General features: G+C 36.3%; 3 protein-coding genes across 9 annotated transcripts in view; 2 read left to right on the top strand and 1 right to left on the bottom strand.

Moving 5' to 3' along the window:
* The window catches only part of chodl (chondrolectin), a 26,362-nt gene extending 7,094 nt beyond the window's left edge, over nt 1-19,268 (bottom strand). The window contains exon 1 of one of the 3 annotated variants that reach the window (XM_055181480.2): nt 19,142-19,268. In XM_055181480.2, the coding sequence (XP_055037455.2) occupies nt 19,142-19,154 (13 nt within the window). In that variant the 5' untranslated portion in view covers nt 19,155-19,268. Of the gene's footprint in view, nt 1-301; nt 970-9,558; nt 9,696-19,141 lie in introns of those variants that run through there. The other 2 variants (XM_055181481.2, XM_055181479.2) reach the window with 2 other exon arrangements.
* On the top strand, nt 9,658-12,841 carry LOC129425502 (uncharacterized). Its single transcript, XM_073863589.1, has 4 exons — nt 9,658-9,790; nt 10,627-10,766; nt 11,183-11,360; nt 12,769-12,841. The coding sequence occupies exons 1-4, from the start codon at nt 9,675-9,677 to the stop codon at nt 12,839-12,841; spliced, it is 507 nt and encodes a 168-aa protein (XP_073719690.1). The 5' UTR covers nt 9,658-9,674.
* Nucleotides 18,852-22,023, top strand: c25h11orf65 (chromosome 25 C11orf65 homolog). Of its 5 annotated transcripts, none has more exons than XM_055181476.2 (11): nt 18,852-19,353; nt 19,475-19,563; nt 19,684-19,734; nt 19,824-19,935; nt 20,060-20,152; nt 20,233-20,286; nt 20,505-20,705; nt 20,847-20,980; nt 21,056-21,220; nt 21,329-21,402; nt 21,532-22,021. In XM_055181476.2, exons 2-11 carry the CDS (start codon nt 19,529-19,531, stop codon nt 21,534-21,536), a joined length of 924 nt encoding a protein of 307 aa, XP_055037451.2. In that variant the 5' UTR covers nt 18,852-19,353; nt 19,475-19,528; the 3' UTR covers nt 21,537-22,021. The 5 variants fall into 5 exon arrangements, 4 of the variants coding, with proteins under 4 accessions (XP_055037451.2, XP_055037450.2, XP_055037453.2 ...); XM_055181475.2 differs by having other exon boundaries at nt 19,464-19,563; nt 21,532-22,020; XR_008638156.2 differs by having other exon boundaries at nt 18,852-19,563; nt 21,056-21,176; nt 21,291-21,402; nt 21,532-22,023.

The following is a 22,023-nucleotide window of genomic DNA, read 5'->3' as shown; positions in this document are numbered from 1 at the left end:
CTGGCGCACAGAATATACAATTAAAAAATATCTAAATTAATAGGAAAAATTATTTAAAATAAATAAAACTTGAGGATTATCTTTTAAAGTAAATTATCGTGAAAAACAATTGGAAACCAGCAACCGTTGCGCATAATTTTTTTTCAAAAGCAATAAATATTGAAATATTGGACACATTTAGTCGCTGTCTAAAACGGAAAAGGCCAATTATATGTAACGTCTATTCACTCAGACTTATGAATATACATTTTCAGCAAATATATTGACTCTGTAAGAATATTTTATATGTATATGAACTTACCACTTACAACTCTCGCGCCACAGACGCACGAGGCGAGAAAAGTCAAAGCACAAAAGATCCGGAGTGCCGCGCGCATCCTCGCTTGCTTCACACGCGCATTTGAATAAGACGATGGAGGGAATTACAAAAAACGGACTTTATTCAGACGTCTTTTTCTACCGTTTAATGGTGTCGTCTCTTCTTAATAGTTTGTAAAAACATGTTTCCACCTAGCTGAACTGACACTTTGCAAAGAATCTGAATTCTGGAGATACAGAGAGAGAGAGAGAGAGAGAGAGAGAGAGTCGCGCCTCCACTCGAGTGGGCTATCAATGCGCGGGGGCGCGCCTGTACTGCAGGTGATCGAACAGGGCGCAGATGTTCAGATGGTCATCACCTCTTTTATTAAGAGCAACACATGTCTCGGTTAAAAGGTGGATGATGGGACAGGTCACAAACACAGCGTTGGGGTGGATGAAAGTGATTTATTGTGCTAAATTGAAAGCGTTCTTGAATAATATGCATCCAATTTAATGAAGCAAACTGTATTATTTATTGTTCACAGGTGTAAAACAAAATTGCTAATTTGCAGATTTGGAAATTGCACTGTGTGGCCTTGGTGAGATTGGTGTGTGGTTTGGCAACCTTTTTTTATTACATCCAACTCACCCCTCAAAAACTAAGGGTTTGATTACTGTAATACCAGACGTAAATATTGTTCATCAAACTAATCAAAACCCAGATAATCTTACATACAATCTAACTTCATAGCTCAATATTACTAATGTACACATTGCAATTTGTACCTATATGCTCCTAAGCAATTTTAGGAGAAACATCTACAACAAAGTTGATATCGTACTCTAAAAATGCTGGGTTGATTCGGTAAAATATGGATTAAACCAACTGTTTTGGTTAAAATAACTATACAGGTTCAACTGAAACAACACAGCATTTGTAGAGTAAACTAGAAAGCTTAAGTTGATTTTTCATCTGTCTAAGGTTTTTTCTTCATAGAAGATGAAATAGTTGTCTATTCATCCCTGACCGCTTCATGGTTCTGAATCACAAGCTGAATATTTGAGTCATATTGTCCTCGAACACGTTTTTCAGTATGATAACTAATTATGTTGTCAAAGCGAGACGTCAGCTCTGTGTGCGGATTGATCTGTTCATCCAGCAGCGTGGAGCCTTGCGATCCGAAGGCTGTTAACCGAGCTGTAATATGCATCGACACAAAAGTGCTATTACTTAATTTGCTGTTCTCTATCGATCACTTATTTTTCACTGCAAATGCCATTCGGCTTCTCGAGCGTTCAATAACTACACAGAGATTCTGTGACACATTATCAATAAAAAAGCAGCTGCGTTATTACTGGGACCCGTGTCAAAGGAGGTATTAAAGAGATCTGGCAGGAAGCACCGGCAGCAGAGAGCAGAAAATAAATGTCGGTTAATCACAAAAAACGGGGATGCTGAGTGCACTACCGGCCAGCTTGCAGAAAGAAAGCGGTAGCTGGGGGAACCGGGTTTAGTGCTGATTTTGCAAAGCCGGACAATTGGGCAGCTCGGTCAGAACGTAACATAACTCTTTTTAATCTCATCATCTGTTTCTCACGGTTTCTTCCTCTTTCTTTCCCATGTCTCAGATCAAGTCACACTGAGTTCATTCTATCACTGCACTTAATAGCCCAGAAGTAATTATTACTAGGTTGAAGCATCCAGATCCACATTAAAGGAATGAACTGTTCTTTTCTTATTTAAGGAGGTGGATCCAAAGAGATCTTATGTTATTGCTTTGTGTCACCACATGCTCCGACCCTTTTAAGAGATTGGCTAAAAATGCATTCAGATTTTTGGTGACACTTTTATGATTTGGAAACACTGACAAACTTTAAGATGTTAGCGAACGGAAACATGAATGAGCAGCCAAATCCGCTAGCAGAACACTTGTAATAGGATGTAAGATTCATTTGTGCCACTTTAAGCTGGCCTGACCTATGCACTTTGACCCTGTAAACATATCTCTTCATTAGTATGTACTCGTATTGTCAAGAAGAGCCTTATTCTCATTCTAACAACATAATTGGCCACAAAGCAACTATACACACCAGTGAGTATTTAAAACCAAACTCATATTTGAATTAAGATGTCAATGAATTCTACACTGTAAAAAAATCTGTAAAAAAAGTTAAAATTCCGGCAGCTGGGGTGCCGGAAAAATACCGTAAAATAACGGGCACAATAAATTACAGACATTTTCCGTGATACAAAAATATAGTTTTTTTTCTGTAATATTACATGACTGAATTATTTCGTAATAATTAATGGACCTTTTTTGCTTCATTGTCTTACATGTATGCATTTAGAAGTAACAATAACAATGCATTAATTTATAAATGCATGCAGTTCACACAAATCAATCCTTACACTTCCAGTTGAGCTACACACTAAGGGGTCTTCACAGCAATGCCATGTAAGAATCATTTCTGGTTCCCTTAAAAAATCATTTATATAGTTTAACTATAAACAATATTTTGGGAAACAGAGGTTTTTTGGATGTTAAAGGGTCTTTATGGATCCATTTATCCTAAAATGGTTCTTCTATGACATTATGTATAGGCACTATTATTCTTAGAGTGTTCAAGAAAAGCCATAAAGGCTTAGATCTTAGACTTAGCAATATATCTAAAAGACATAATATGAAAAGACCAAAAAATCCATTGATGACTGGTACTGTCTTATTCCATCAACCTTCATCCCCAGTTCTCGGGAATATAGGTCTCTAAAAAGCACATAAGGGAAAACTGCGAGCTGTGAAAAATGACACCGCAAGATACCAAGGGTGAGAGACATAGTCCTGTCATGGGTCACTCCACCAAGGATGTATGATTGGCCCCTTAAGCCTTCAGGGTAAATGAGAACGAGCTCTTTGGTGATTGGATTAAAGTCTACAGTTGTGAGATTAAGGGAACATTAAGGAGAGGGAGTGCCCGGAATCAATTTAAGAGTCTCTGCGTTCAGATCTATATGCACGACGAGTCTAAATGTTCTTCCGTATCCAATAACTCGCATATCAAACTGATAATTGACCCATATCATCTTTTCCCATAATTCACCTCTGGGATATTGTAAGTGTGAGCTTGGCATGCCTTGAAGAAGTATTAGTGCTCTATTATTAACGTTTCATATGAGTTGATTGGGATTGATCAGTGGTCCGTGCCACTACACAAGCCAATTAATGGCCGTCTCTAAGGGAGAGTCTGGTTGGCTGAGCCGCAATAGATGTAAATGCCATTGATTGACTGTAAGAGTCGGTCTAAGTGATTTGGCCCTGTAAATCGTACGAGACGAGTATTGGGTACATCTAAGAGGAGTCTTTCACATCCGTCACAAAAACGGTTTTATTATTTCGTCTTGGAGGGTGTTTGTGTGCAAATTTAGAAGACAGCATAAAAGATCTAGTAAAAAGGGTTTGGGAAAAGAAAATGTGCAGTAAAATCAACAAGGAAAGGTACTTCCTTAACAAGCAAACCTCTTTATGACCCCTCTGAGACGTAAATGAACCAGGCTGCAATCTCGTTCAGCGCTCCCTCATCATTTAAAGAGGTCATTGACTTTCCCAACTGTCCCAAAAAGCATTGCCGCTCTGGCCTGACATCAGCTGGTGACTGGGTGCTTATACCAGAACTAATGTAATGAGTAATTACTGTATCAACCGAAAGGCAGCCCTGCTACGGTGGACTCAAGCATAAAAGCATGCAAATGTAAACATGCAAACCAGGTCACATAAAAAACCTAAACCGAAAGTTGCATGATAAAAATGGACACGTTTTAATAATATACAGTATTTTCTGTTTAAATGATCGAAAGATATTTTGTATATATTTTCTTATGTACACTGTCAGAAAATATTAATCCCAGCTGTCACTTGGTAGTACCCTATCAAAAGGTACACCTTGGCAACCTAAAGAGTTCACATTGGAGGTACATACTGTTAAGAGCGCATATTATACCTCAGAGGTATATATATGTGCAAAAAGGAAAAAAATATCTGTACGTTAAAGGGACACTCCGCTTGTTTAGAAAATTATGCTCATTTTCCAACTCCCCCAGAGTTAAACATTAGATTTTTATCTGCTGATCTTCGGGTCTGGCTGTACCACTTTTAGCATAGCTTAGCATAATCAATTGAATCTGGTTAGACCATTACCAAAGAGTTTCAATATTTGTCCAATTTAAAACTTGACTCTTCTGTAGTTACATAGTGTACTAAGACAGACAGAAAATGACTATTTTCATGCCCTGCGTAATATCATTGTGCCTCCTGCAGGCTGCAGCCATGTTACGGCAGCAAAGTCCTTGATTATTACACCAGAATGAGAGTATAGTTCCTAGCCATACCTGCCTAGAAAATCGCAACTTTTAATTTTCAGTCGGTCTTAGTAAACAATGTAACTACAGAAGTGTCAAGTTTTAAATAGGAAAAATATCCAAACTCTTTGGTTATTTTTTAGTGCGATGCTAATGGTCTAATCAGATTCAATGGATTATGCTAAGCTATGCTAAAAGTGGAAGCGCCAGACCCGGAGATCGGCTTAAAGGATTCCAAAACGGTAAAAATCAAATGTTTACCTCTAGAGGAGCTGGAAAATGAGTATATTTTCAAAAAAAGTGGAGTGTCCCTTAAATGCTACATATTATGACCTTTTAAAGGTTACTGCCCCAGTGACAGCTTTTCGACCATTTTTCTGATAATGTATAACATGGATACTTTAGACACTTAAATTAAATTTTTATTATTATTTACTCATTATAAGCGACTGTATAAACGAGATGTTGACACATTTTTTGATCTGAACTACTCTGCTTATTTTAACTAAATAAGAGTGTAAAAGCCGTAGAAAGCTACATTATGGTAGTATGTGACTTCTGTTAGGACCAAGAACAAGGGGTGTATTTACCCCCAAATTGCCCTGTTTCCACAAATGGACTCTTATTGATTCTAAGAATACATCCCCTCAAAACAGATAATCTTTTACTGCCATTTGCCTCCTCTAGTCACCACTTAAGTATAATTACCCAGAAGTCAATACTGCTGCCAGGCTGCTACCACAGTTAACCTCTGAATCACCAGTCACATGCAAGCCCGATTGTCCTCTTAGCCTGACAGAATGACCAAATTCTAGGTTTTTAATTAAACAACCATCCTGCTGTTCCCAGTGCTCGAGGTATCTCAAAGACAAGTTTTAGTCAGCAGATATGAAGCCAAAGGGGAACTGCTTTAACTATATAGCTGCAGATTAGCTATAGATGAGGCAATTTCAATTTGTGTCATTATCACATTCATGGCTTTTCGAATCTCAGTACAATGTTGTGCTCTGTGAGGTCGTCATATCAATATTTGGTTAACCCGAGTGATATCTGATGTAATACAGTATTCCCCTAGTGTCCCCTCCAGTTTAACAACCATTAACACTGGTTTCAGTGTTGCACTAATGCAATTTTGTACAGCTTAGGAATTTTTCTGCTTGACTTTGTATAAAAGGTACTGAAAGCATCATGAAGATTATTCACCCATTACGATGATCCACAACAATCATTATAGGATGAGTCTGATGAGTAATGTCCACCTCATCCCCCCTCCGTCATATCCATTACCTTACCTTAAAGCTTTTGACATTTTTAGATCGCTAAAGCATTATTTAATGTTTCCTAAGCTGTTTATCTTGTATAAACACTTGTTGCCCACAATTTAGGTGATTTCATTACAAGGGACATTTGGTATTCACAAAAAATAGCCTATAAGCGCTTTTTTTGCATTGTGTAAACCCATTTAACTGTAAACCACCTGACTGATTACCGAAAGCAAAATGTGTTCTCTTTATCTTTCAAGCTATTTGCTGGTTATGTTTTGTGATTACTATTTTAAGAACATATAAAAACTTGATTATGCTAACCACCGCAATACGTGCTCTGAATGCGTTACCGCATTGTAGCTAGCATTTAAGAAAATCAATTTGCAGTTATGAATTGCCCATGTCATAATCTCTCTAGGAGATAGTACATTTTCCGGCATTGGCAGTTGATTTATATAGCAGATGACAAGCCAACTATGAAATATGTAACTAGTACAACCATCACTGCGGTCAAACTGATCTTCTGCCAACATTAGAGACAGATATATATTAAACTACAAATGCAAAGTTTTTTCTGTTTTAATCAAGAGTTAATTAAAACTGTTTAGATTCTATTAGAGAATTACATTGCATGGCTATAATGGATCAACATAAGTATCGCTCCATCACTAGATTTATAATTATGCACTCTGCAAATAAACATCAGCTTTAAAGAACACTATTTTTCTACTCTCAAGCGCACACACGAAATATTAATCAAATTTAAACACACCGTGTGTTTCTGCATAGCACGCACGCCTTTAAGCAATGCTGCAATGTGATTTGTCTTTGGTCTATACTTGTATTGCGCCAATGCTAAAGAGTCTAATTGATGGCCTGTAGTATTCAACATGAAACAATTAGAAATCCTTCTCTAGGCATATTTATCTTGGCCAGAATGCCTGACCAATACAAAATCTTAACTGGAATTGATTCTTCTTCCCTATTATTCACTACATTTTGCTTTACAGTATCCTCAGTTGCACTCTGACAGCGTGATTAAGGCAACTGTATTATTATTATTTTTTACGGCAATATTTAGTATTATTAACACAAACAGTGTGTATTGGATATATTTAATATTTTATTCTCCTTAATGTTTGATCAAATCGTTTTTTTGATAAGCACACATATGTGACCCTGTCTGTGAAATCCATGTAATCCAATAATGAGATTACACTCTAAAAAATTACTTTAAAAAAAGATTACTTTATTTCCCAATTATTTTAGTGCTCTTTTTTTACTTTTTTTAGGATTCATGTGGCTTTGTTTTGTTTATAATGTTTCTGAGCATTATGTACCCCATTGTTAAGAGTCCGCGGGGGTAAGCTGGGTAGGTAGAGTGGTATGTGTTTATTTGCTTTCATACCATGTTTGTTGTAAAAATAAAATAAAAAAGTTATAATTTTCCACATTATTTTAAATTTGATTCAATCGTGGACACTGATTTACACAAAACTACTAAAAATATTCTAACTTTTTTATTTAACAACACTTGTCAGGTTGCAGAAGACAACCAGTCTTAACATTTTTAGCTAAATGCATTCTGATTGAAACAGCATGTAATATAATGCTCAGTGAGTCTGTTCCCAACTTAAGTAAATGCTTTACTCTTCAGCACAATGGTAACCTCTTCAAAATCAATAACATACAGAAACTCTTTTAAAAACCAATATACAAAACATTAATAAGTTTTGTCGTGTTTTTATTTTGATGACATATCATTAAAATCTGACTTTTTCCATGTTTAAGTGCTATAATTGGGTCCCCAGTAACTTCGTTTTGGTAAACCATTCTCTGCAAGCATGTGAAAAATAGGTAATTGAAATTTGGCTCCCCCTGTGATGTCAGAAGGGGATAATACCGCCCCTTAACCTTCACTATCCAACCACAGCACTGCCATTTAGTGCAGAGATCAGCTCATTTCCATTTAAAAGGACACACCCAAAAACGGCACATTTTTGCTCACACCTACAAAGTGCCAATTTTAACATAATAAATTATCTATGGGGTATTTTGAGCAAAACCATCACATACGTACTCTGGAAACACCGAAGATTGATTTTACATCTTAAAAAAGTATTGTGAAATGTCCCCTTTAAAAATAAAATCAACACCATATTTCTACATTTACTTTTACAATCAAGTCCCATGCAAAGCATGCTGGGAACCTGAAACTTGAAAGATTAAGTTATCAAGCTAAATGCATTGAGTTACTACAACTTAAATAATGTTTTAAGCAAACTAACACAGAGTTACACACAATATTAACTTGATGTAATTATCAACATTATTATGTCCAGACAACTTAAAGGGATAGTTCACCTTAAAATGAAAATGCTGTCATAATTTTCTCATCATCATGTTGGTCTAAACCTGTATGAATTTCTTTTGTTCTGATGAACACAAAAGTTGATATTTTGAGAAATGGCGGTAAACACACAGCATATAGTGACCATTGACTTCCATAGTAGGAAAAACAATATGATGGAATTTAATGGGTACCGTCAACCGTGTGCTTACCATCATTTATACAAATACTTTCTTCATCATTTATCACAATACTTCCAAAATATTTTTCCTACTATGGAAGTTAATGGTCACCATCTGCTGTATGTCCACCATCATTTCCCAAAATATCTTCTTTTGTATTCATCAAAAAAAAAATCATACAGGTTTAGAACAACATGAGGATGAGTGAATGATGACAGAATTTTCATTTTGACGTGAACTATCCCATTTTAAATGTTTCAATAAATCAATTATTTATCATTTTTAACTTGCACCAATACATTAAATTAAGTAGTGGCATTTAGTATATTAAGTAGTGCCATCAATCATTGATTATACTTTCACTTCAAGACTTTGCTCAGTCAATATTAAAGATATCAAGGTTATATTTTCACAGAATGTTCTGACGTAGGATGATTTTATGTAGAAAACAGTAAATCACAAAAAAGATTTGATCTGGGTTTTTGGTTCACACTGGATATTAGAGCAACGCACATCACCGTTGTTTATGTCTCCACCTATCGGTAATAAATGGAAAACACAAACGTGTTTTTTTTCTTTTCACAAACGTGTTATCAGTTGCTATCGCTGACAGATAAGCCTCTACAAGCAAAAACGACTTTTATATGCGTTTACAACATTTACAGTCTAATCTCTTAAGTATGAGAAATCAAATAATCCAAAGTATCACCCCAGCTGAAAAAAAAAACTATACACACTATTACAGAAATTATAATCGATTTAAAGATTATAAAGGAATTGTGCTGGTTGTATTTATTTGTGGGATATTATCTAACACTTACATACAGTGTATAATATATTCTGTTAATACATGCTGAATATGTCTTATCTATCTTATCTTTATTGTCTTATAATAAATGATAAATCTGTTTTATCTTTTCCATCTTATCGCTGTTATGGTTACCAAGAATGGCTCCATATTACATAGTACGCAGTTTGCCGCTGAAACATAAACTCATGTTGTACTTCCGTGGCACTTTTCGACAGCACACACACATTTCGGTGGTGAACCACATAACTCGGGCGGCGTCCGGTCATTTAATCGCCCGTATGATGGGTTTGTCTTACCGCGCGCGGTTTCTCCCACAGGAATCTTCAGTCGCGCTGTCTATCTATTTGAGGGCAACACCGATGCCCGCAGGGGATAAGGGGAGGTAACCACACGAGCAAACTACAGTCGAGCAATGTCAACACATGATCTTAAGTTACAGCAGTCACCTCGTCAACGTGAAGAGAAAGCAAGCGTGGCTTGTGTCGTCTCAAATCAGGACAGATATTACACGCGCACCAACAAAACACAGTAAGTTTCAAAGTTTTTACTTGAATTGCGATACTTTCTCTTTTCTTTTCTTTTACGCACTTTCATTTTTTCTTGCTTTCTTTCCTTCTTTTTATCGTTAAAACACATGTTTTGCAAATAATGTTTTGGAAGTTTGTACTGTAACTGCACAGGTTAAAGCCATGACGTATGAGCATGCGTACATGTGCTAGCGTTCATTTCTCTCACTTAAATTGTATCGGTCATAGTTTTTTGCACAACAACAACTTGATTTAAACTTCAACCAATTTCTGCTCCGTCTCATGATTGATTTTAGTTGGCACCTCCCCAGTTACGTAACAAGTATCCATTGTTTCCAGTACACAGACAAAACTGCCAAATTAAATAGTCAGGGATTAATTCCAGATTACAGAATAATCTTAAACAACATGTTTGCTTGCTTACATCTCAGTTAATTTGTTTGCTGATATTTAACAACACACCTCCATAACAAAGATCATCTGAGTCTTAATTTGTATTAATTTATACTCGTAAAACATGTCTTGCCATGTTTTTGGTGATTTAGCTTTTATGCAGTTTGTTACACCCTTTGCACATTAAAAATGCATTAATTTGACAAATACAATAAATCACTTTTCTGCAAATGTAAAGGCACTGGATAAAACAATTAGAGATACACTGTCAATGCTAATGTCATGTCCCCATATTAAAAAAAAAAAACATCTATGGGTGTTCCTGCCATTTTTTTGAGGGGAGTTAACCTTGACATCGTTTTTTCTAAGTAGTCCAGACATGGATTTAATGTGTTGATAGGAGCAGTCTCGGTTCCAGCTTTTAAATGGCAAACACTTGTTTAGTTTTCAGAATGTAAGCAAGCATGAGAAGTTACTTCCTGCACCATCGGCTCAACGCATCCACAATAAAAAGGAATCTGAATCCAAAACTACTGCCAACACTGTGTCACAGCATTTAACAGGCCAGCAAACAAGTAGCAAAGGTAAGTTTATAGCTCCAGATCACACACATATTTACAGTTGTTATACATTGCAGTTGTATTATGAACTATATTGTAATATAAATGATATACAGTGTTGTTCAGCAGTCTATATACTTTGAAATGTAGGGATTCAAACACTAATTTAAACATTAAAATTCCAAACACTTTTTCCTGGGAACTAATAAAATATGCACATTTGTGATGCTCTTTGGAATATAATCAGATTATCCTGGAATAACATGGATCAACAGGTTTTGCACAAACTTCTACAGAATTTCTGAAATGCATTTTATTCACTCACAAAATGCAAAGTAGGTCATTGTCACAATTGGACTTAGACTTTGAACAGCACGGTATATATAAACCTTGTTATAATGCTATCATTAGTAATGCTTTATCTTGTTTGGGCTTGTCAGATTTGCAGATCAAGAAGATCATACTACTCAAGCCTGACAAAGACTCCAGCAAGATATCTGAAGATCAAAGGGAATCTGTGAGAATCACGACTGTTATCTCTCTAAGTTGTCCTCCCAAAAGAAATAAAAAAGACATTGGAGAGGACATAGAAGAAACACGGCAGAATGATACTGACATGTGAGTGTGATGGTCTTTTGAACAGTTTTACACTCTGCTGTAAACAAGTTTTTTGACATCAATATCATCTATTATATCTATTGTATACATATACACTCTTGTAATATATATGTATGTGCGTTTTCTCGGAAATGCATAGACTGATAAAAATGTATACACTGTAAGTTGCTTGGGATGAATGCATGTGCCAGTGAACATGGCACCTCACATTATTCACTCCTCTTCCTTTTAGTAAATGTTAAATCAAAATCACATTCCACTCAATAATACATAAACAGTGTGCATTATAATATCCAGTACCACTTTGTGTCCTTTGTCATTTTTAAGCCCAGCAAATGTCCTTTTGACCTATGACTGGGCATGGTAGTCCTTATATAGCAATAAGTCATGTTTTATTGGGCGTGATTTATAACAATGTTGACTGCTGTGTATCTCCAGACGTTTGCTGTTTTCTGTTAGTATCTAGGTGTGTTCATGTGGTCACATGGGAAAAGAGTGTTTACACTTTTAACTTGGAAACAAAATAAATAGGTAAAAGTTTAGTATAGCCCATTTTGACTTTTAATACTTTGCCTATAAGCATGCATGCTACTCGCATATTGGCTGTTTATTAGTACTTATAAAGCACATATTAATGCATGGCAATATTTTACATCACTTAATCCTACACCATACCTACACTTAAACGCTACAAAAACAACCTTATAAAGTATTAATAAGCAGTATATTGGGCGCAAAATCATTAGTTAAAGGGAAATTTCCCACCAAAAATACAATTCTGTCATAATTTACTTACTCTTATGTTGTTTGAAACCCGCATTTATTTTTGCTGTCGAACTCAAAAGATATTTTGATAAATGATGGTAACCACACAGGTACCCACTGACTTCTATAGTAGGAAAAACAAATACTATGGAAGTCATTGGGTATCATTAATAGTGAATATGTTTCCAAATACTGAAGGGTCTACAGAGCTTTCCTTTTTGATAGATGGAATGTGATTGTGGAAATACTCCATTGATGTGTTCGTTGCATGATTGTATGGGCATGCGAAAACAGTTTGGACCCCTCCCTTTAAACCAGGCAAAATGCTTAAAGTGAGTGAAAGGATGGAATGTTGTTATTCTTGTTTCACTGCGTTGCATGGATGAACATATGAGAGGCGTTAATGTTGAAAAAATATTTATGGGGAGGACCAAACATAGCGTGTGAAACGTTGAGCTTTGTTTTCTTCATTGTTTTTCATCTTGGTTTATCTGCCTGAGGTTACTTTACTTTGTGAATCTACGTGACTTGGCTTATCAAATGTAGCATGAAGATAATATTTAATCCTTAAGAGTTTTTCAGTGAGAGATTTTTTTGTTAATCTTAAACGTCTTTATTCAAAAATATTTTCTTTATTTTACAGTGACACACATGAAACGGCAAGAAAAACAGCTTATCAACACTACACAGAGCTAAGCATTTATGCTAAGATGTAGATATGCAAATGAGTAGTGAAAAAAGGATGATAAAATAAATGTAATACTAATGGATATTTGCTATGCTAATCATTTAAATGTAGTGCTGGGAAAAGATTAATCGCATACAAAATAAAAGTGATTTTTTTGCATAATATATGAGGGTGCGCTGTGTGTAATTATTATGTATATATAAATACACACACATTCATGCATGTATTTAAGAAACATTTACATGTGAGATTTATTTATATTTTTATATATGAACAATAAAAATTATATATAAATAGAAATGTTCTGAAATGTATATGTATGTGTGTGTGTTTAAATATACATAATAATTACACACAGTACAGACACATATATTAGGCAAAAATGCACTTTAATTTTGTATGCCATTAATCGCGATTAATCTGTTCCCCAGCACTAATTGTTTTAATAAAAAAAAAACAATGTATTTATTGCACTATATATGTATTTATTTTGCACTATTCTTTAAGTGTCTCAGTTAGAGTCTCTCTAATGCTTGCAGTTTTGTTGCTAAGGGTATATATTTCAATGGTATGTAAAGCTCAACTGTAAAGTTGAACTATTTGTTTAAGGAGCTATGGAATGGGAGTGGTGGTTTGTTTAAATAACTCAAATATATGAGAAGCATTTTGTTCGATTTTCCCAGGCAAGTTTGCAGTTCAGTTTTTCAATGTAAAAAAGTTCAATTCTACTACGCTTGCCTTGGTGCTTCTATTATTTTAATTTTTTAACATACTGACACTAATCTAAAGCTTTGTTGGTTCTTCTCACAGCTAAAGGACAAATTTTCAAAAGCAGAGACCTGTAGTGAATTATTTCAGGACGGGGATGGGCCAAAAGCACCTTTTGATGAAGACAGCTTTTCCACTTGGCAAAGTCAACATGGATATACCACAACTAAACAGGGACGAGACACAGGAATACTGCACAACATAGGGCTTTGTGAACAAACAATAAAAGCCCACGACTCACAAAGACACTGTACTCAATCTGTTTGTATGATACAAACAGAAGTCAGCAAGGGAACAAATCCAAAAAAGGACTGTAGAGAACATGTTTCAACAACTTCACAGAACCACAGTAATCTGACCTCACCTGGAAAGGACAGTGGTCTAAAAACAAGCACTGAGGTCTTTGCATGTTTATCATTAGCCTCTTTTCACACAACTCTTTCTGAAAGCACCTCTGTGCCAGAACAAAATCTTCTCAATCCTTCCTCAACTATGTTAGCATCTGCCATGGTCTCAGTTCTTGCATCACCTTGGAGTGGCCGTGTAGGAAGACCTAAACAAGGTGGCAATGAGGTAGAGCACGAACCCCAGGATTGCAGACAAAACGCCAACCAAGAACGCCGACAACAGTTGTTTATTGCCTCCCAGAGACAACAAGCTGAACGTATGTTGCAAGAGTCCAATGACAATGAGAGGCAATTGCCTGCTAGAACCAGTCACATTTCTCCAGAATGGCAAAAAGAGAACAGTTCCCCAAATATCACAACTACAGTTCAGTCAAAAAGAGCCGTTATGAAATCTTCCTCTACGGACACATATAGAGCCACAATGTACAACAGTGCAGATCTACACCGTGTTTCCACACATCTGGACAGTGGTCAGGTACCCAAGTCACCCCATTCTGAGGAATATGGAGAATACAGAATGTCAAAAACTAAAGCTCAAAATGAGCCTTTCAAATCATTGAGCTCCATGCCAACAACAAGCAGCCTACTTCTCTCATTGAGGAGGGCAAATTTGAGAAGGCTTCATGCTGAGACAACACAGATGGAGACTCCGATAACTACGCATGTTAGGTCCCTTACATTGCCAAGTAGATGTATAGGGAAGAACGCTCAATCGTATGCCTCTTCTTCTACTCCTGATGACCAAGTTGGAGATACAATAGTGTCATACTCATTTCTGGACACTGCTTCAAAAACAGAGGAAATATCAGACACAAGTCATTTTCCTTTCTCACCCAGAGGTAAGAGAGTAAGGACACCACTGTTTCAAAACAAAACAGAGACAGAGATTTCAAAGAACCCAGAGACTTTCATCACTAAAACTGTGGAGCAGCAATTTCCCAACATCAAAACCAAATCTAGCCCACTTGAGATCCTCAAACCTCAGCCTTATTCTCATTCCTCAATTCCTTTGAAGAAGTATTCCAGTACTGAGGGTGGTGATCAAGTGGATCTAAGTATTGCTTACAGTACAAACCAGCAAAACAATATTAACAATAATCAGGACACATCCCAAATTTCTAAAACAAATTCAAATATGGATGTTTCACAAACTGGCTTTAATGGTAGAGACTTAAAATCACAAAGCAAACAAAATATACCACGCAGCAACTCTATGAGTACAAGAACCTTCACAGACAATCTTAACTTCTCACCCAGGAAAGGAAACTTTTCTGTTGATGTAATTAACACAATAAATGGAGGGCATATCATTTTGGACTCTGAGAAGAAATCTTCTCCGTCAAGTCAAAGCCCGATGGATCTTTCAAGTCCTCTTTCTCCAAGAAGGCCTTTGAGAGACTTCCGTGTTCCGAGCATCTATTCATACCTACGAGAGTCCAGCCCAGCTGTATCCTCCCCTAGTTCCCCTTTTACTCCTTTCTCCCACATACAGAGAGCTGAAAGTTCTTCCTCTCCTATGCAAGGTGGAGGCGAAATACTGCAGAGTGACAGAAAACCCCCTCCTTCAAGATTTTCTTTTGACGTCAGCCCACTTGAGCCACCTGCACAATCATTAAAGAAAGGTTCCTCCAGTTCTCTTATAGGCCCAGCTCAATCTCTGCCTCCTGATTTTGGAAGAAAATCAGCACCCCGTCTTAGCACTTCTCCGTATTCTACACTCATCTCCTCCAGACATGCACTCAACAGCACTTTACAGGGACTGCCCTCTCCACCTGATCCCAAACCACAAGATCAATTTACATTTGATGATGATACTACAACCATATATGTTTACCCCATAAAAAATACCCCAAAAGGGTCTGCCAAGTACAAAAGCATACTAAAGAAACCAAAGGAACAGCTAGGTTCTCCTGACAGAGAACAGAAGACAAGCACAGTAAACACTACTCAGGCTTATTCAGGAGCTCTAGATAATGACAGACCTGCCCAGCCATACCTTTCACAAACTTTACCAAATGCAAGTTTTGTCATGGAAAGCCAAAGTGCAAATATAACCCCACACCCAAGACAGCAAAACACATGTCTTCTTGAGGAACATAATGGCTCAATGACGGTTCAGCTTAATAAGGATAACTCTTACCCTAAGCAAACACTAAGTCCAAAAGAGAATGCGGTAACAGCAGAAATTGCAAAAGATTTGCACGTGCATGAGAGATTGCAGGAAATTCCTAATTCAAAGAAAGGTCTCTTTGCATTACGCTCTAAGAAAGACAGCGTCTTCACTTCGGACTCTGTGGCAGACAAAGATGTTGTTACTACTCAGTATTTTAAAACCAAACGAAATTTACCAGTATTTAAAACAGGCAGCAGGATTGAGCAGATGTTAAATCGATTGAAGCAGACATTTAGTGGCAAACGCTCAGACAACACTGTTGACCCAAAAATTGGTAATACTGTGACTCAGACATCCTTACACACTGAGACTTTTGAAAGAGATAAGAAAGAGGAGAGAAGATCTTCTGAGAGCCAATGGAAACCTTCTCCAATTAATGAGAAAGCATTGAAATCATTGTCAACATCAGCATTAATGAAAACTGAGAATACACTGAATACAAAAGTGCTACCGAGGGTTCAAGATGAAAAGAAGCATTTTGGGGGCCAGTGGGAGGTCAACCACCCAAACACATCGGGGACCACTGATAAAGCACCTTTATCTTCTTCTGAGTCATTGTCACCATTAACATTTAGGATAATGGAGAAAACCCTAGATCTGGATGGACAAAGCAGGAATAACGGGGAAAAAACACGCCAATGGGATGCCCAAAACTCATCTCTGCCCGCTGACAAAGCATCTTTACCTTCTTCAAAGTCATTATCACCATTAACATTTTGGAAATCTGAGAAAATACTAAATTTGGATGAACAAAGCAGGGTTAAGGGTGATAAAATGCGTTTTGGGAGCCAAAGGGATGCCCCAAACTCACCTCTGACCATTGATAAAGCATCTTTACCTTCTTCTGAGTCATTATCACCTTTTACATTTAGGAAAACTGAGAATACACTGAATGTGCAGCGGCAAAAAGGGTGGAGTGATGAAAATGGAAAACAATCTTACAGCAGCAATCTGCACTGGCAAAAGTCCCATTTAAGGAACCGCTCTGCCACGTTACCACATTACAGAAGTTCCTCTATTGGTCCCCCATCACCTTTTAATTTGTTTGATGATGACCCCGAAGACGTTCAGAATGACAGCGTGTTTTATAGTCCAGTGAGCAAAAAAAGTAATTCGCTTTGCGATTCTGACAACCTTTTTCAACTGAGCACTGCCAAGAGTCCTGTACGTCCAAACCTCAAAAGATCTCAGTTGTCCTCATCCTGTGTTAATCTAAAGTATGGTCTGAGTAATGGAAGATCGTTCTCAGTCAGCAGTGTGGTGTCAAGCCGCCCTTCAGGTCCAGGACGAATTTCAACAAGTAGCGTCAGTGACCTCTCAAGTTTAGATTCAAGATTCGACTCTCCGTTTAACATAAGCTTTTCCCCTACCCATGGTTCCAAATCTGTCACCAATAATCAGTCCCAACCTGGAGGTACAGACCTTCGGAATCCAGATGAACAGGATAACTCTTCCTGCTTCTGGGATGATGCAGACCCAACTCCACCTCCCTCACCACCTTTCTCTTCTTCCCGTCGCATATCCCAGGCTTACCCAGTTTCCCCCATCCGGACAACTCCAGATAGTCCTTCTCCTCGTAGACTTTTATCATCAAGGAGCTATTCAACCAGCTTGCCTGTTTGTGAGGAGTCTGGATCTGATACGTCTGAGGATGAGTACTATCTTGATAATGGTGGTGATGATGACTTGGAAACAGAACTTTAGTAGAAAGTATTATATGTTGTAATTGTTCAGTTTTATTACTTGTGTTGCAGTAACACTGGATATTTAAAATGTTATTTTGTGTGCACAGGATCTTTCATGACAAATTCATGAAAGCCAAAACAAGCAAATCAAAATTCTCAAACCATACAGTAATTACATTCATGAATCCATGTCTAATAAAATAACAATGGTATAATTGTGCATCTGAAAACGAAAGTATTTTCCTGTGTAATACATAAATATCATAATTACGCCCTTTTTAAATCTCCAGTGCTTGCGTATAACAAAGTTTGATTTAATTATGAATGCATTTACAATGCAATGCAATGTTGTTTTAGCACGTCTTTTGATATCTTTTGTATCGAGTCTTTCAAATAGGGAATGATCACGTCATTGCTTTTGTAGAGGGCTGTCTGTTGAAGGTCATAGGGTATTTCAACGTGTTGTAATTGGAAAGCACAGCGTGCCAGTCACAACATTACTCTTTCAGACATTGTATACTTAGCAGCTTCACAGTGGAAGTGAACCACGACACAAAATCACCAAACAATGTATAAAAATATCTCTGTCTGTCTGTGTATGTTGGTTAACTTGGCTAAACAATCCCATAAATAATGTTTCGAAACATGTTTTAGTGATGTGATTAGAGAGGGGGTCTAGTTAATCTATTGCACGAACACACACGGATAGTTAAGTAAACATAAATGTGTGTTTTTTTAAGGTTGTTTTTAATGTACTAGCTACTGTCATATTTATATTAAATAATTGCACGTAATACATGAAATATGTAATATATTACAAAATAGAGAAAATGTATATGTTTTATTTGAAATGCAGCACTGTCTAAAATAGTATGAATTGTAAATAAAAATATTTTAGAAATCATTTGTATTCATCAAGTGAACGAAAGGCCAATGGATAGCAGCACAAACAAAGATAAGCTATGATGTGTCAATTGTGGTAAACTAAATGTCTACTAATAACACAGAAACGACTTAATTACTTCTGATGAAGTAAGTCTGATATTATTAAGTGTCATGTTATAACTTGCCATGAATCTTAACATTAAATGTAATTACGTAAGGGTGTTAGGAGTTATACACCTTTGATAACGGCTCAGTTTGGCGCTCTTTTCTTAGCAACGCTAAGCGAATTTGTGTATCTAGGAAGGCAGTTGTAAAATAAATCTTACATTTTATTTGTTAAAGGGGGTTTTGTGTTAATAAAATCTAAGATTGTTAAAAAAGATTTTCGCCAGTAATATGTGCGTGCTCACCCGTTTCCAGCATTGTGTTGAATCAGTGTTTTCACGTTGCTCCAGTAACAGCTGTGGCATGCAGTCACCCGCCCGATCAAGGAATTAGGTCATATTTACGACAGGATTTATTTTATGGGATCTGTTCAAAATTTATGTTATGCCGGACTTTTAGCTTCTTTTACGTTTTTGCTACTGTTTAACATCGTGCCGTTGAGGAGTCATGTTTGATGGTGGGTGTTAAGCACCATAAAGATAACAAACACATTTGCTTTACGTCACGTGTAAATATTAACATTAAAACTGTTTTAGCATTTTATATATTTACAATTTATTTGAAAAGCATATTTTAAGGCTCTTTCTTGAGGATGTTGAGTAGCTACTTTGATTGTCATAACGTTTGACTGGATGTTTGAGAGACAGGCGATGCAAAAGAATTGTGGGTAAGTTTATTTTCCATTCCCTGAAATAGTAATCAAGTACAATTTAGGTACATATGTAAATTAATGAATTGTAATGTCATTAATGTTTCATAAACTAAACAAAATTGTGGTGTTTTGCAGCATACGTACAAGCATGAGCAAGAAAATTGAAAACGCATACCCTAGTGACAGGTATAATATACAGGGAAATGTAATAGACTAAGTTCTTATACATTTTAACTGAAGAAGTAGGAAAACTGTAAATCGTTTTTTCCCTATAGGAATCAACGCACATGTTCTGCTTTAGAAAGCAATGAGATCCCTTTCTCACAGCAGGAATCTACTTACAGCAAAGCAGCCGGTATCATCCAACGAGCATGGAGGAAACATGTTGTTAGTGTTCAGTTCCCTTTCTCATTACATTTTAATTTTAAATCAGGGATGTTACATTTGAGTAATTTTCCATTACTGTTACATATTAAACAGACTAGTTCATATCCGTGTCTGCCATGTGTAGGATATTGCTGTTTTCAAGCACCTCAAGAAACTTGTAAGCTTTCATAATCAAGGGGACCCACGGCTCTTTCTTAGGTTTATTAACCCTATGGAGGTAAGTTAGCTAATGTGCATGCTGTATGAATCTTAATTAAGATGTTTTGTGTTTGCAAAAATGTATACTTTTGGTTTTAGGCTAAGATTTTAGACGCTGCTTCGGGGGCCCTTATTCGTTTCAGACTGGGTGGAGTGAGTAATGGTGTTTTATATATATATATATATATATATATATATATATATATATATATATATATATATATATATATATATATATATATATATATATATATATATCAGTAGTATTTGTGTTTAAAAACAATAGTTTTCTGTAAAAAGCTAAGTTATTATAAGTATACAAACAAGTTGAAACAAATAGCAAAATATAATAAACCTTTATAAAATTCTAGGTAACCTATCCACCGAATATCTACTATAAAATCTACACTCGTGCACCAATAGTGGACATGTGTGCCAACAGTCCTAAAGATTACACACATACACAGCAAAAGAAACTTGTTCCTATGCATAATGGCCCGATGATTTACGATGATCATTTTGGGTGGTACCAGCGGGTGGAGAATAATGGCTGGAGAATCTTGTCTGGCAAGGTGATGCCTCCAGTTTGTTATTTGGATTTCAATTCACTAAGCTTAGGAATTTAATGGAATATATTTTTAGCCATTTGTACTAAATTTAAATCAGTATTTATGTGGCATTATATCAACAATTGCATTTTTTGTCTGTATAAGATGTCCGTATTTGAAGATCCAATAACTCTGGAAACCAATGGCAAGAAGACAGAATTTCATTATTGCAGAATGAATCGGCAACAAGATGTTGCAAGAAAAAGGAAGATTCGAAAAATCGATTGGATGAGGAAAATGTAAGTATAAGTATACCCACATAAGTAAATTGATTTTTTTACACCGCTTACACAGATCCTTTTATTGGTTGACAGGTATGCAGAAGGTCTACAAGCTGGTACCCAATACAGTGACACAACATTATTGTTGCAGAAATCCACACAGAGAATTAATTCACTTGAACACAATGAACCAGATTTGGTTTCAGAGCAGGAGGTGGATGATCTGCTTGCATGGACCAATTCTCTCGATTTTGATGAGTAATTATGCTATTATATCACAACATGCAATACAACATATTTGAAGTGGGGTTTAATATGCATTATTTAGGTCAACAACATTATTGTAACTTACTGACTGAAATCAAGGTCTTCCAAACAAATCAGGTATATCAGTGAATGGAAGGATTTAGGTACCAGCAGTTGTTGCATATTGAACAAAGGTAAGACTCTGTTTCTCTTTTATAGTGCTTTGGAAACTGTCTATGCAATAAATAAGTAATTTTGTGGCATTATAGCCCCACCTGGCGAACAGGATAAGCATTGACGCCTCTCTCACTGTTTTCCTTCAGATTAACTATCCTTTCTTGCCGTGCTTGACACTTGCAAGATCCCTCAGATCAGTCAGGAGGACAGTCAAGTGGTGACCCAACATCAGGGTGGCATCTGAGACTGGAAAGCTTGATGCAAAGGGCTAGGGCAACAAATACTTATAGCATTATTCTGATGGGCTCGTTGCATTTTAATAAAACTGGTGTGAATGCTTATAAATGTTTTATTTATTTATTTTTGAAAAGTGTAATGCATGTCATAGAATTAGTATTAGGTAATCTACGGAAACTTTAGACTTTATCACTAATATGCCCTTACATTTTATCAGTGTTTAGAAAAAGTACTATATTATTAACCTAATTTTTATTTTCAATTAAATCATTTTTATATTTAATATATGTATAAATGTAAGTACAATAAAACCAAACCGAAGAGATAAATATCAATATTTAATCCGCAATATTTCATTAAAATGAAAGCCAATTAAGTCGCGAGTCATTTAACTTATTTTA

Source organism: Misgurnus anguillicaudatus, chromosome 25 (genome assembly GCF_027580225.2).
Source record: "Misgurnus anguillicaudatus chromosome 25, ASM2758022v2, whole genome shotgun sequence".
NCBI classification, from domain to species: domain Eukaryota; kingdom Metazoa; phylum Chordata; class Actinopteri; order Cypriniformes; family Cobitidae; genus Misgurnus; species Misgurnus anguillicaudatus.
Note: the sequence above shows the minus strand (reverse complement) of the source record. Positions and strands in the feature narration are given on the sequence as shown.

What these genes read in the sequence shown, in the direction of transcription:
- LOC129425502 (XM_073863589.1), top strand. Translation starts at nt 9,675, where the DNA reads ATGTCAACACATGATCTTAAGTTACAGCAGTCACCTCGTCAACGTGAA. An exon ending in CCAGCAAACAAGTAGCAAAG is followed by an intron (nt 10,767 to 11,182) that starts GTAAGTTTATAG and finishes TGGGCTTGTCAG; the next exon opens with ATTTGCAGATCAAGAAGATC. An exon ending in CGGCAGAATGATACTGACAT is followed by an intron (nt 11,361 to 12,768) that starts GTGAGTGTGATG and finishes TTTATTTTACAG; the next exon opens with TGACACACATGAAACGGCAA.
- c25h11orf65 (XM_055181476.2), top strand. Translation starts at nt 19,529, where the DNA reads ATGTTTGAGAGACAGGCGATGCAAAAGAATTGTGG. An exon ending in GCGATGCAAAAGAATTGTGG is followed by an intron (nt 19,564 to 19,683) that starts GTAAGTTTATTT and finishes GGTGTTTTGCAG; the next exon opens with CATACGTACAAGCATGAGCA. An exon ending in ATCGATTGGATGAGGAAAAT is followed by an intron (nt 20,981 to 21,055) that starts GTAAGTATAAGT and finishes ATTGGTTGACAG; the next exon opens with GTATGCAGAAGGTCTACAAG.